This window comes from Carcharodon carcharias, chromosome 20 (assembly GCF_017639515.1).
Source record: "Carcharodon carcharias isolate sCarCar2 chromosome 20, sCarCar2.pri, whole genome shotgun sequence".
NCBI classification, from domain to species: domain Eukaryota; kingdom Metazoa; phylum Chordata; class Chondrichthyes; order Lamniformes; family Lamnidae; genus Carcharodon; species Carcharodon carcharias.
The window spans coordinates 86556776-86568828 of NC_054486.1; the positions used below are offsets into that span (position 1 = coordinate 86556776).

Below are 12053 nucleotides of genomic sequence, written 5' to 3' on the forward strand. Positions count from 1 at the left end.
CAAATGTAGGCTACTTAAGGGAAGCCAGCACAGATTTGCCAAGGGCAACTAGTGTGTACCTAAACTGTTTGAGTTTCTGATGAGGTAACAGAGAGGAATGATGAGGGTAATGCTGTTGATGTAGTGTACATAGATTTCTGAAAGGCATTTTATAAGATGCCACACAACTTGTGAGCAATGTTGGAGTTCATGGAATAAAAAGGACAGTAGCAATACAGATAGGAAATTGATGGAACAACAGAAAAACAGTATGATTAACAGAGGTTGTTATGGTTGTTTTACAGGCTGGAGTAAGGGTTTATAGTGAAGTTCCTCAGGGGTGTTAGGATCCCTGCTCCTCTTTATACATATTAATAATCTGGACTTTGGTATACCAGGCACAACGTCAAAACCTGCAGACAATGCAAAACTCGGAAGTACTGTGAACTGCAAGGAGGGTAGCATGGAGCATCAAAAGGGCATATAAAGGTTGGTAGAATGGACAAATAAGTGGCAGATGAAATTTAATGCAGAAAAATGTGAAGTGATTCATTTTGGGAGGAAGAACACAGAGAGACAATATAAAATAAAGGGTACAATTCTAAAGGGGGTGCAGGAGCACAGGGACCTGACAGTTTACGTACAGAAACTATTGTAGGTGGCGGGGCATTTTGAGAGTGCTGTTAATAAAGCAGATGGCATCCTAGTATAGTATGTCTAGCATCCTAGACATAAATAGTTGCATAGAATACATGAAAGTCATTTTAAACCTGCATAGAACACCAGTTTGGCCTCAACTAGAGTACTGCATCTAGTTCTGGGCACCACACTTTAGGAAGGATGTGGAGGCATTACAGAGAGTGCAGTAAAGATTCATAAGAGTGGTAGCAGGGATGACTAACTTCAGTTATGTCGGTAGATTAGAGAAGTTGGGACTGTTCTCCTTAGAGAAGGTTGAGAACAGATCTGACAGAGGTATTCAAAATCATGAGGGGTATGGACTGAATAGACAGGAAAGAGACTATTCCCACTGGTGGAAGGATTGAGAACCAGAGGGCACAGATTTAAGATAACTGACAAAAGCAGCATGGTGACATGTGGAAAAGCTTTTTCCACAGAGTGGTTAAGATCTGGAACGCACTGCCCAAGTGTGATGGAGGCAGGTTCAATCGAGGCCTTCAAAAGGGAATTGAATTATCTAAAAAAGAATGTGCAGAGCTATGGGGAAAAAAACCATACTGTAATAGATGATTTGCTCCTTCAGAGGGCCAGCAGAGACACGACAGGCTGAATGGCCTCCTTCTGTGCTGTAACAATTCTATGGTTCTATGCTTCTACCTGCATGCTCCATTCTTACAGAAGCAAAAGCTGGTTAAAAAATTGCACATTCTTACAACAAATCTTCAAAATATAAAAAATTCAAAATCGGTATTAATATGTTGTGCTGGCATTCAAGCTATATAGGAAACCATATACACAGCATGTAAATATGCTCACAAAAGGTCTTAATAGAAGGTACATGAATGTAGCTGTTTCATAGCTTTTAACTCACTTAATTTTCTCTTGTAATTATGGGATTGTAAATGCTTTTTGTGGTGGGATCCTAATAAATATCTAAGTGCTTGATATTAGATCCCTTATTCTGCATTCTGATCTCCAAGAATGAAAAAAGTATATTCTAAACTTTCCAATAAGTTGTTTCGAAATGGGAGCTTATCCTTGGAATGATAAAAGTTAATAGAAACATATGCAGAACACAATTATAAAGATACTTTAAATCAGTGCATTTAAGTGCTTAAAAGTGCTATGGAAGCAACTGGAGTGACTTAACAGTGAACAATCGCTTTTCTTTTTTGTAATTGTAATTATTAATTATGAAAAATTTTATCACCCTACCCACTTTGTATATATTCAGGAAAGTGTGGATTCAAACTGTTTGCTTACCTCTTTTTGACTGCAAGTTTTTGGCCAAAACTTTAGTAAACCCCTGATGACCTGAAGAAACATGCAGGGCAAATATTTTAAGGTCAACCCACTTTAAAGTTTTTTAAAAAACAAAGCACTAATTGAGAAACATTAGCGAAACGTACCGATTCAGTTAATGCTGGATCTTTTTCTAGAAACTGTACAATGCAATATGCCAACTGTTAAAGAAAAGTAAAATGACCGTTAAAGCTAGTAAAAAGAACAACCTTTTTAAAAAAGAGAATATTCACTGATTCTATCACATCCGAGCCAAAAGGCTCAACAGCCATTTTTGTGCAATATGCACAGAAAATTAATTAAGAGCATGGCAATCTGTCATGAACCACAATCAGGCTTGGCCTTAAATACCTGCCCATCCTTGAGCTTACAAAGACAGAAGAAAGGAGAAGAGAAAGAGGAGAAATGAAAGTGGATTTTGATGGTTCTTCTGCAAGATATTATCTTTGAATAGTGTGGTATTAGGTCTTATTACCTTAATACAGTTCCCACCACTTATAGGAGGTGACAATGCAACTTGCCCACCAAAACAAATGGGTGGTATACGGTGAAAGAATGTGAAAATTCTGAAATAAAAATGCTTCATTGTTTTCTTTCCAGCCTTCCCTCGCTGTGCAAATCTAACTATAACCATGCTTGTAAATGGTGATACTGTAGCGGTGAAAGGCAGATAGTCATGTTATTTTCCTGAGTTATAATTACCACCCAGTGAAAAATACAATGTAAATTAAGCCATATCAAGGAGATCATATTATTTAATTTTGTGTTTAACTTGATATGTGGAAAGGTTTTGCTATCCACGCAACTTTAACCATTTCCCACTCTTGCAGTTTGTTGTTCCGTAGCCAAAACCACAGCATTGAAATAGACAGAGAAATTAGGAATTTTGACATTTAAAAAGTTTATGAGAAGAATGATAAAACCATAAATTGCACAATTGCTCCACAGTAACACAATGGTTTAATAGGATAACAATTAAATTTGACTTTTAATGTAGAGAAACATTGCCAGTGCTTTACAGAAGCATGTAGAAAAAATTCAATGCCTTGCAACAGGTGGAGGTATGAGGAATCTAAAAGCTTAGTAAAAGAGATAAGTTTTAAGGAGGGTGGTGGTGGAGAGGCTTTCATTGTGAAAAAAGACCATGTATAAAATGCTCCACATCACCATTAGAAAGGTAAAAAATGAAAGTAGTAAATTTGAAATAAAAACAAACCGCTGTAAATGCAACAAGTGTCTCAGCCTCTGAAGAAAATACTAGCTAATTTTTGAGACTACAGTTTTTACCTCAATTGCAACTATAATTAATTGTCTACACGTGAAACATTAATCTGTCTGATTAGTCTTGATAACCGATCCAGCGGCATTTTCTGAAACAACTTCATTTTCCTTCAATAAACATAGCATGGATAATGTGGAACTCATCAATTAACCAAGGTGTCCTTCGGGCGCGCCGGGTGCAGGGCCAGGGGCGTGGGAGGGCCGGGCGCAGGCGGCATATTGGGGGGCGGTGGTTGAGGAACGTAGGGTGTTGTGTGGGTGGGGGTAGGATGGAATAAAGGTGCAAAATTAAACTTCAGAGAATGCTAAACAGAGTCTGGCCCACCACTAAATGCAGTTCATTAACACTTCTTGCCAAGACTAGAATTAGCAAAGTTTAACTGAGAAAGTGTTACATTCTTGTAATTAGACCCCCAGCTTGCAATTTAAACAATGTATTTTTCAAAAGGGATATGTGCTTCGTCCGCATGATAAGCAGAATCTCAGGCAGCTCTAACTTGCCCCTTCCTTTTTTTCCTCACCTTTATAGAAAAACTGCTGATTTGAAAATTGGGTAAAGTACACAAGAGTTTTGAATACATTGTTCAAATGCACTTGCCACATGCCAACCTGAAGCTGGTGAACTAAGTTCTATGAGTCACCCTTCTGAGGCAGTGCCACGAACCGAGTGGAGATTAAGTCCATTATGGGGATATCCTCAACTAATGCCCTGATCTGCTTTTTATAAGATACAGGCAGGATGTAGTGAGAGGATTGATGGATCTTGATCTCAAATTAGTGTCACACGATGACTACATCAAATTACTTTAAAAACCATGGTGAAAACTGAATAACTTAACTGTTGGCCAAAATCTTAAAAAGGACCAATGTTATATAATTCCAAAATTGTAACACTGGAATCAGCCCCTTCATAGACAGAAGAGGCTGCATGGAACTCAAAAGAAATCATGGCACGCTTCCCCATCTCAGCATCCATTCTGAAACAGTCCTGTGAATATTCTCCATGACATTTTGTTTATTTTCTGAAAGAATCCAGTTCTGACATCCCAGAATAACCTTCCAAATAAACTCCAGGCATCACACTTTGAAAAATCATGAGACCATGGAAAACAAAGATAAGTGTTGTCTAAGTGATGACTGGGAAAAATCCATAATAAACCCAGATTTGTTGCCAAATAACCAGAGGGTAAGTTGGAGTCAAATACGATTGAACAAACCCAAAGCCACAACATACTAAAGATCACAAGTGTTTTAGCTTTGGTGTCAGAGAATGTTGTCAAACATTGCAAAAGATTGTCAAAAAGAATTGATAAATAGCCATATTTCATGCACTTCCCCCCTCTATTTGGGATAAAAGTTTGATTCATAGTTTTAATTATTTTCTCCTGTCAAAAATTATCACAAAATGGAGGCTCAATTTACAGTGGAATGAGAATAGTCATGCCTGCCATATACGATGCAAAGTTCGCAAATGGATGATATCCATGATGATTTTCTCCTGTGTGAATAAGAGCAATTTTCTGTCTGGATGTAGGTGCTGAACAATTGAGTACTAGATAATTATAATATAAATGGACCAATCAACATTCCTACCTGTGCATGAAAAAGTGATAAAGTCCTCACAGTATGCAAAGGGAGCAGAACCTTAACCAGAAATTGTTTGTGTTCAGCCTTCAGAGGCAATGCAAACCCATTTATTATACTGTCAACAGAAAAACAGGAAAGATTATCCACCTAATACTACAGCCTACATACAAATACAATACCTTTTGTCTGGGAACTTTATACAAAGGATCTATATTAAAAAAAGAAACAGCCCCAATTTACAGCAATGATATTCTCAAATGTTAGACTCAATGTTCATATTTTTAAGCATACCAGGTATTGGTTCATCAAATTGTACAAGCCTAGATGTCTGTCTTGTCTGATCGAATTAATAAGAGGATGCCCCACCCGCCTAAACATCCAAAATTATAGCTAGTATGCACAACACTGTGGCAAGTAAGAGCAACAGAATGAGAGAGAGAATAGAAAATCTTAATGATATTAATTCATTAAAATTTTCAAAACCAACTTTCACAGCTAGTCAGGAAAATATAACAGGTTGTAAAAATGCTCATTTTAACTACCAACAGTTTTAAAACAAAATTTTGGGAAGACAGCTACAGAATGGCATTGATATCTCGCTGAGGGATCTTCAGTCCATATGGCTCTCTCTCCTTTCCTATTTTTTCCTTCCCAACCCCACCTCAAAGAGATTAGATTCTTTTGAGGGCAAAGAGAAGAGAAATGAAGGCCAGCAAGCCACTTAAAACAAACTGAAACAATGCACTATTTATATGTTATGCAAGCTATTTACTAAAGAAAGCAATGCATATTGTTGTAATACAAGCAGGAGTACATTATGGTACTTAAATATTAAGATGCAGCTATGTTCAACATCGCCTGACCCACTAGGGCCACTGTTCAAATACGCCTGGCAGAGAAGTGTTCTAAATAAGCAAAAACAGCTAACTGCAGCTGTTTGCAAATTCCTGAAGCCATTTAGGAGGTAAATGTACCTGCTGGTAAATATCTGGCTGCAGCTCAGAAGAACTTAGCATTGAAGTATCTACAACCAATTTCTTTTACTTTACATCTGTAACAAGATGCAATATCACGAATGTGAGGGATATACACATTTTACATGCCTTTAATAAAGATTTTCCTCAGTACACCTAGACTAGGAAGGTTAAAAAAAGTAATCAGCTAGTGTTCCAACCTCTGATCACTGCTTAGTGATCCATGCTGAAAAATGAATTTGTGTAGCTGTTGGCAAGGCTTGGTCATGATGTTCCCCCAACCAACTAATTAACTAGCACTGTTTCAGTTGAGCTAAACAAAGAACAATCACTTGGGAAAGGCACCAGAATGTTATGAAATTGTAACCCAGCTTGATTCAACAACTTCAAGACAGAGGGGGAAAAATTAGAAACATCGGAGTGTGTGGCTGCTTACCTTCCTAATATTTCCAGAAGTTCTGCTACACCATTAAAATGTTCTGTTTCATAAACAAATCTGCAAAGAGAACCAAGTTAACTGTATGTGCTTAAACAACAGGTAACACTGCAATTTCATTGGGAAAAATGATGAGGAAATAACAATGCAGAACACTGAAACTTGTAATATCAATGCGCAAACATCAGCAAAACATTTAAACTTAAAGGCACCATTTTAATATTCTCAAATAGTGAATTCAAACCAGATATTATCTGCAGGATGTTGATATAATCAATATATTGCTAGCTGGATAGCCAAAAGAAATGTCACACATGTAATTTCTTAACACTTGTGTGACCAGCATACCATATTTTGTTACTTGGCTCACTGGCCTTTGAGAAAACCGTAGAGTAAAACGAAAGCCCCAGCTTATTTCTGCTACTTCCTCAGCCCTACAACCCTCCGAGAGCCTGGAGTTCCTCTAAATTCAGCCTGTTGGTCACCTTACACTTCTGAGATGTCAGGGGAGAGGGGTTTAAGTAGACATTAACAATACAGAAATGGGGTGTGGGGTTATCTTTATCCTCCAAAATGATCCTACAATGGACAGCTTTAGCAGATGGCATTGAAGCCCAAGACAGCTTTATGTGGTTAAGCTAGATCTGGTGATCAGAAAAAGAGAAGAAAAAATAGAATGAGAGTAAACCAGCCTGGAAAATAAAAACAGATTGTAAGAGCTTTTACAAGTTTATAAAAGGAAGAGAGTAGCTAAAGTAAGCATATTTTGATGAAAGGTCACCTTGAAATGTTAACTGTTTCTCTCCACTGATGTTGTCTGACCTAAGTATTTCCAGCAATTATAGTATTTTGCTTTTTAAAAAGTAAACGTTGGTCTCAGAGGCAGAGACAGGAGAAATCATGAGGAAATGGCAGAGACATTGAACAAATACTGTATTCAAAGTACAAGACAGAAATTTCAAAAGAAATTGAGGGTAATCAAGGGGCTGTTAAAACTGAGGAATTTAGGACAATTAATATCAGAGAAAAAGTATTGGGGAAACTTAAGGGACTAAAGTTTGACAAATCCCCATGACATGATGGCCTACATGCTAGGATTCTAAAAGAGGTAACTGCAGAGATAGTGGATGCACTGTTTATGATTCTCCAAAATTTCCTAGACTGGTCCTAGTATATTGGAAGTTAGCAAATGTAACTCCACTATTCAAGAAAGATGGGAAAGAACAAACATAAGAACATGAGAAGTAGGAACAGGAGTAGGCCATTCAGCCCCTCGAGCCTGCTCTGCAAGTCAGTAAGATCATGGCTGATCAGATTGTGGCTTTAACTCTACTTTCCTTCCTGTCCCCATAACTTTTGACTCCCTTTTCAATCAGAAAAGAGGAAAGAGGGAACTACAGGTCAGTTAGCCTGACTGCAGTCATTGGGAAGATGCTGGAATCTATTAAGTCTTAATAATGCACTTAGTACTATGATCAGATAAAGTCAATATGGTTTTACAGAGGGAAAATAGTGTTTGACAAAATGTTTAGTTTCTTGAGGATTTAACTAGCAGGATAGATAAAGGGGAACCAGTAGATGTAGTATATTTGGATTTCCAAAGGCATCAAAAAGGTGCCACACAAAAGATTAATAAAGGTTCATGGAGTTAGGGGTAATATAATAGCATAGATAGAGGATAGGTTATCAGCCAGGAAGCAAAGTATAGGGGTAAAGGGGGCATTTTCAAGTTGGCAGGCTGTGACTTCTAGAGTGCCACAAGGATCCGTGCTGGGTCCTCAGCTATTTATAATCTATATGAATTTGCTAGAGTTGCACATGGAGTTCGTGTGACCATATCTAGAGTACAGTTTTGGTCTCCTTACTTAAGAAAGGATACAAACATGTTAGAAGCAGTTCAGTGAAGGTTCACTCTACTGATACCTGGGACTTTGGTGGGAGCGGGGGGGCATGGAGAGGTTACCTTACGAGGAAAGGTTGGACAGGCTGGACCTGTATCCATTGGAGTTTAGAAGATTGAGAGGTCACCTTACTGAAACATACAAGATCCTGAGGGGACCTGACAAGGTGGATGCCGAAAGGATGTTTCCCCGTGTTGGAGAGGCTAGAATTATGGGATACAGTTTAAAATAAGGGGTCTCCCATTTCAGACACAGGTTAGAATAATTTTTTTTCCTTCAGACAGTCGTGAATCTTTGGAACGCTCTTACCCAGAGAGCAGTGATGTCAGGGTCAATGAATATTTTTTTAAGGCAGAGGTAGATAGATTCTTGACAAACAAAGGACTCAAAGGTTATCAGGAGTAGGTGGATTGTGGAGTTGAGGCCACAATCAGATCAGCCATGATCTTATTGAATGGCAAAGCAGGTTCAAAGGGCCAAATGGCCTACTGCTCCTAATCTGTATGTTTGTAAGTTAATGATTTAGACAAAGGGACAGAGTAATGTATTGAAGTTTGCTGACAATACAAAGCTAGATATGAACGTAAGCTGAGAAAAGTACACAGAGGTTGCAAAGAGATATAGGTAAGTTAAGTGAGTGGGCAACAAGGTGGCAGATGGAATATAATGTGGGGAAGTATAAGGTTATTCACTCTGGTCATAAAAGAGAAGCAGAGTATTTTTAAAAGGCATCAAACTTGTAAATGTTGAAGTTCAGAGGGACTTGGGTACACTTGTACAAGGAATAGCAAGCAATTTGGAAAGCAATGGTATGTTGGCCTTTACTGCAAAAGGATTGGAGCACAAGAATAAAGAAGCCTTGCTACAATTGTACAGGGCTTCGATGAGACCACACCTGTAATACTACATGCAATTTTGGTCTCAATATCTAATGGATTGCCTTACAGTAAGAGGTTGAGTAAATTGGGCTATATCCTCTGGAGTTTAGGAAAATGAGAGGCAACCTCATTGAAACATGTAAGATTCCAAATGGCTTGGCAGGGTAGACAGAGCTTGTTTCCCCTGGCTGGGGAATCTAGAGCACGGAGGCAGAGTCTCAAAATAAGGGCCTGATCATTTAGGACTGAGAAGAGGAAGAATTTCCTCACTCAGGGTTGTGAATCTTTGGAATTCTCTACTCCAGAGGGTTGTGGATGGTCCAATGGTGAATATATTTAAGGCTGAGGCAAACAGATTTTTGATCTCTTGAGAAATCAAGGAATATGGGGGCAAGCAGGCAAGTGGAGTTGAAGCCAAAAATCAGCCATGACAGAGCGGGTTCAAAGGGCCATGTGGTATACTTCTGCTCCATTTCTTATGTGCGCAAGCGTGCAAAAAATTTGTAGTGAATGCACACTAAAAAGGGAAAAAACAAACAGGCCATGCACAACAGCTAAATTTTAAAGGGAACATTGGACAATAGCAGAGGGAATGTTGAGCACATCAGTAGCTGTAGAGAAATTATAACATATGGAGGGTCGAGAGCCATGGAGTTGAGAGTTAGAGAGTGCCACAGTCAGCAATTCAATGGTGGGGAGTTTCAGGAAGGATACAGTTAGAAAGGATAGGGGTTGTGGGTGATTAAGGATAAGAGAAGGTGGCTAGAGAGAGTCTGATTCAATTTGAAACTTACTGGTTAAAACTCCCTCCTTGCAGCATTGATAGCATAGGTCTCTCCCTTCCCTCACAAGGACAACAATCCCAATTCCATGAGGTGCTGAAACCCTTTTAATCACTGTCAGTGTCAACAGTCCTATCAAAGGGAGTAAGCTTACTTGTATAGTCAACAAACTGCCTTTTCAGCTCAAAAGCTGAAATGGTTCAAAGTCTTTTCAACTTTGCAATATTAACCAAACAGAAAACATGAGCTAAAGGGGATTATCATTTTAAAAAATCCTGGGAAAGCAATTGTTCAAGGAAATCTAGACAATACTTCATAAACTGCTTTATAAAAATATGCAAATATGTAAAAATTTCAAAATTTCAACTGCTGATTCTAAAAAAGCCAAGAATGCATTTAAAGATTTTTCAAAATTAAATACTTCAAAGCTTCAATGACACTTTGGGGGGAAAAAACTTAGAAAGTTTGTAACAAAATTGCATACAATCAAGGAATTTTAAAAATTGAATCTGAATAAATTGTCACACCAGATTGGGAGGAGCTTCTATGCAAACTCAGGCAGATCCCAGAACCTTGACCAATTAGTCTCCCTGACACCAGAAGCAGTCACTCAGTTTAAACAAGGGATAATCTTAATCAGTCCCGATTCCCTTTCAGTGTTACTCATCCAGTAAGTTATTGAAAGCTTCTGTAACCATATCTTATCGCAAGTTTCCTCATGGCAAGCACTATCAGCTATGTGTAAGGCAGTTAATTTTGGTGGCGGAAAGTCTGACACCGTGATCTTAAACCAGTGTTGAGCATTAGGCAGCATCCTAATGCTCCTCTCCTTAACTTCCTTCACCCAGCACTAAAAAAAAAACACGAACATAATGCTTAATTACATTAGAAGCAACCATTGACATACTTACTGTAGAAAAATATTGTTAATTTGCTTCCGGATAAATGCTCTAAGTCCAAGAAACTTTCCATAAATTCTGTGCAGGACAGTCTTCAGGTAGTCTCGTTCTCGGGGGTCCTCACTGTTGAACAACTCTAAAAGCTGCAAATTACCAAAAAAAAAAAATCATTTCAACTTTCCTGTAAAACTCCTGCCTAGATCACAAACACTATGGAGTTTGGCTTCTTACTTTTTTTCTTTGCAGTCACCATAACTTCAAATTTACATCACAGAAGTTCAACACTTAAGGCTTTATAATAACATGCTTAGTTCCCAAGAACCATTTTATAACCCTAGGATTGTTCAGAAATTTAATAGTACTTTAATTCAATTAAACATATAGGTTACAAAAGGAACTAATCTCAAGACTATACTGATAGGTTATTTTAGTGATTGCAATATCACAATATTCTAGTTAACTTTCAAATCAGTAGGCTGCACAATAAAATGTTTAAAAATGCAAGAATTGACATTCCCCTATAAACAAACACTGATCAGTTGTTCAAATCACAGTAATATATCAGGCATTTTCTAGTCTTAGAATTAAACTGTGGGAGTAAATATTTTACATCATTAAGGTTTTGACACTTTTGAAATTTACTTGAGTAGATAACTCCAGATTCTGGGTGGTACAGAGACATACTGGGAGTGTGTTCAGTGACAGATCAGCAAAGAATTCTTGAAACCCAAAACGCAGTTAAGTGAGTATGTCAAAATGTGAAAATCTAACTTGAAAGGAATAAGCTGCTTAAGAGAAGTCCCTAGAATGGAGGAATATCAGACACGGGATTAAAAGAAAGTGTAGAAAGGGACGAGGTACAGGACAAAGTTCCTCCATAGTCAGTACAGGTGTGATGTACTTAATGGCCTCATTTGTCAGCAAAATTCTGCAATCATCTGGCGAAAATTCTACATTGAGTACTTTGGTATATGACACACATCAAAATATCATTGAACTGCAGTCTCAGCTACACAAGTGAACTACCTTTATTCATCCCAATTACAAACTAGAAAATCCAAACGGATCTTGAGAGCAGTTTCTTCCAAGAAAATTTGACGTACAAATTTACATGGTAATTTTAACCATAGATGCATCTGAAGAATCCAATATACTGAGTCAGGGGATATTACTGCACTTCTTGAATCTTTAAACTTACTTTAAATTGTGTTCAGACCAAAAATATAAATAGCACATAAGAATTTTTGTGAACACTTGAAAGTTGCAATAAATTTTGAACTCAAAATATTAAACTTTTAAGGAAGGCATAAAGAGAACTTAATGCCAAACTGATGAACACAATTTCCTCAAGAG

The 12053-nt window shown here is 37.8% G+C and overlaps 1 protein-coding gene across 6 annotated transcripts in view; it reads right to left on the reverse strand.

The window, feature by feature from the left end:
• LOC121292435 (serine/threonine-protein phosphatase 2A 56 kDa regulatory subunit epsilon isoform) overlaps nt 1-12053 on the reverse strand; it is a 96117-nt gene that overhangs the window by 15332 nt on the left and 68732 nt on the right. For 4 of the 6 annotated variants that reach the window (XM_041214341.1, XM_041214338.1, XM_041214340.1 and 1 more), the window contains 5 exons: nt 10713-10843; nt 6241-6300; nt 4837-4945; nt 2070-2123; nt 1924-1974 (listed from right to left, as the gene is read on the reverse strand). In XM_041214341.1, coding sequence (XP_041070275.1) covers nt 1924-1974; nt 2070-2123; nt 4837-4945; nt 6241-6300; nt 10713-10843 — 405 coding nt within the window. The remainder of the gene's footprint in view (nt 1-1923; nt 1975-2069; nt 2124-4836; nt 4946-6240; nt 6301-10712; nt 10844-12053) is intronic. The other 2 variants (XM_041214339.1, XM_041214342.1) reach the window with 2 other exon arrangements.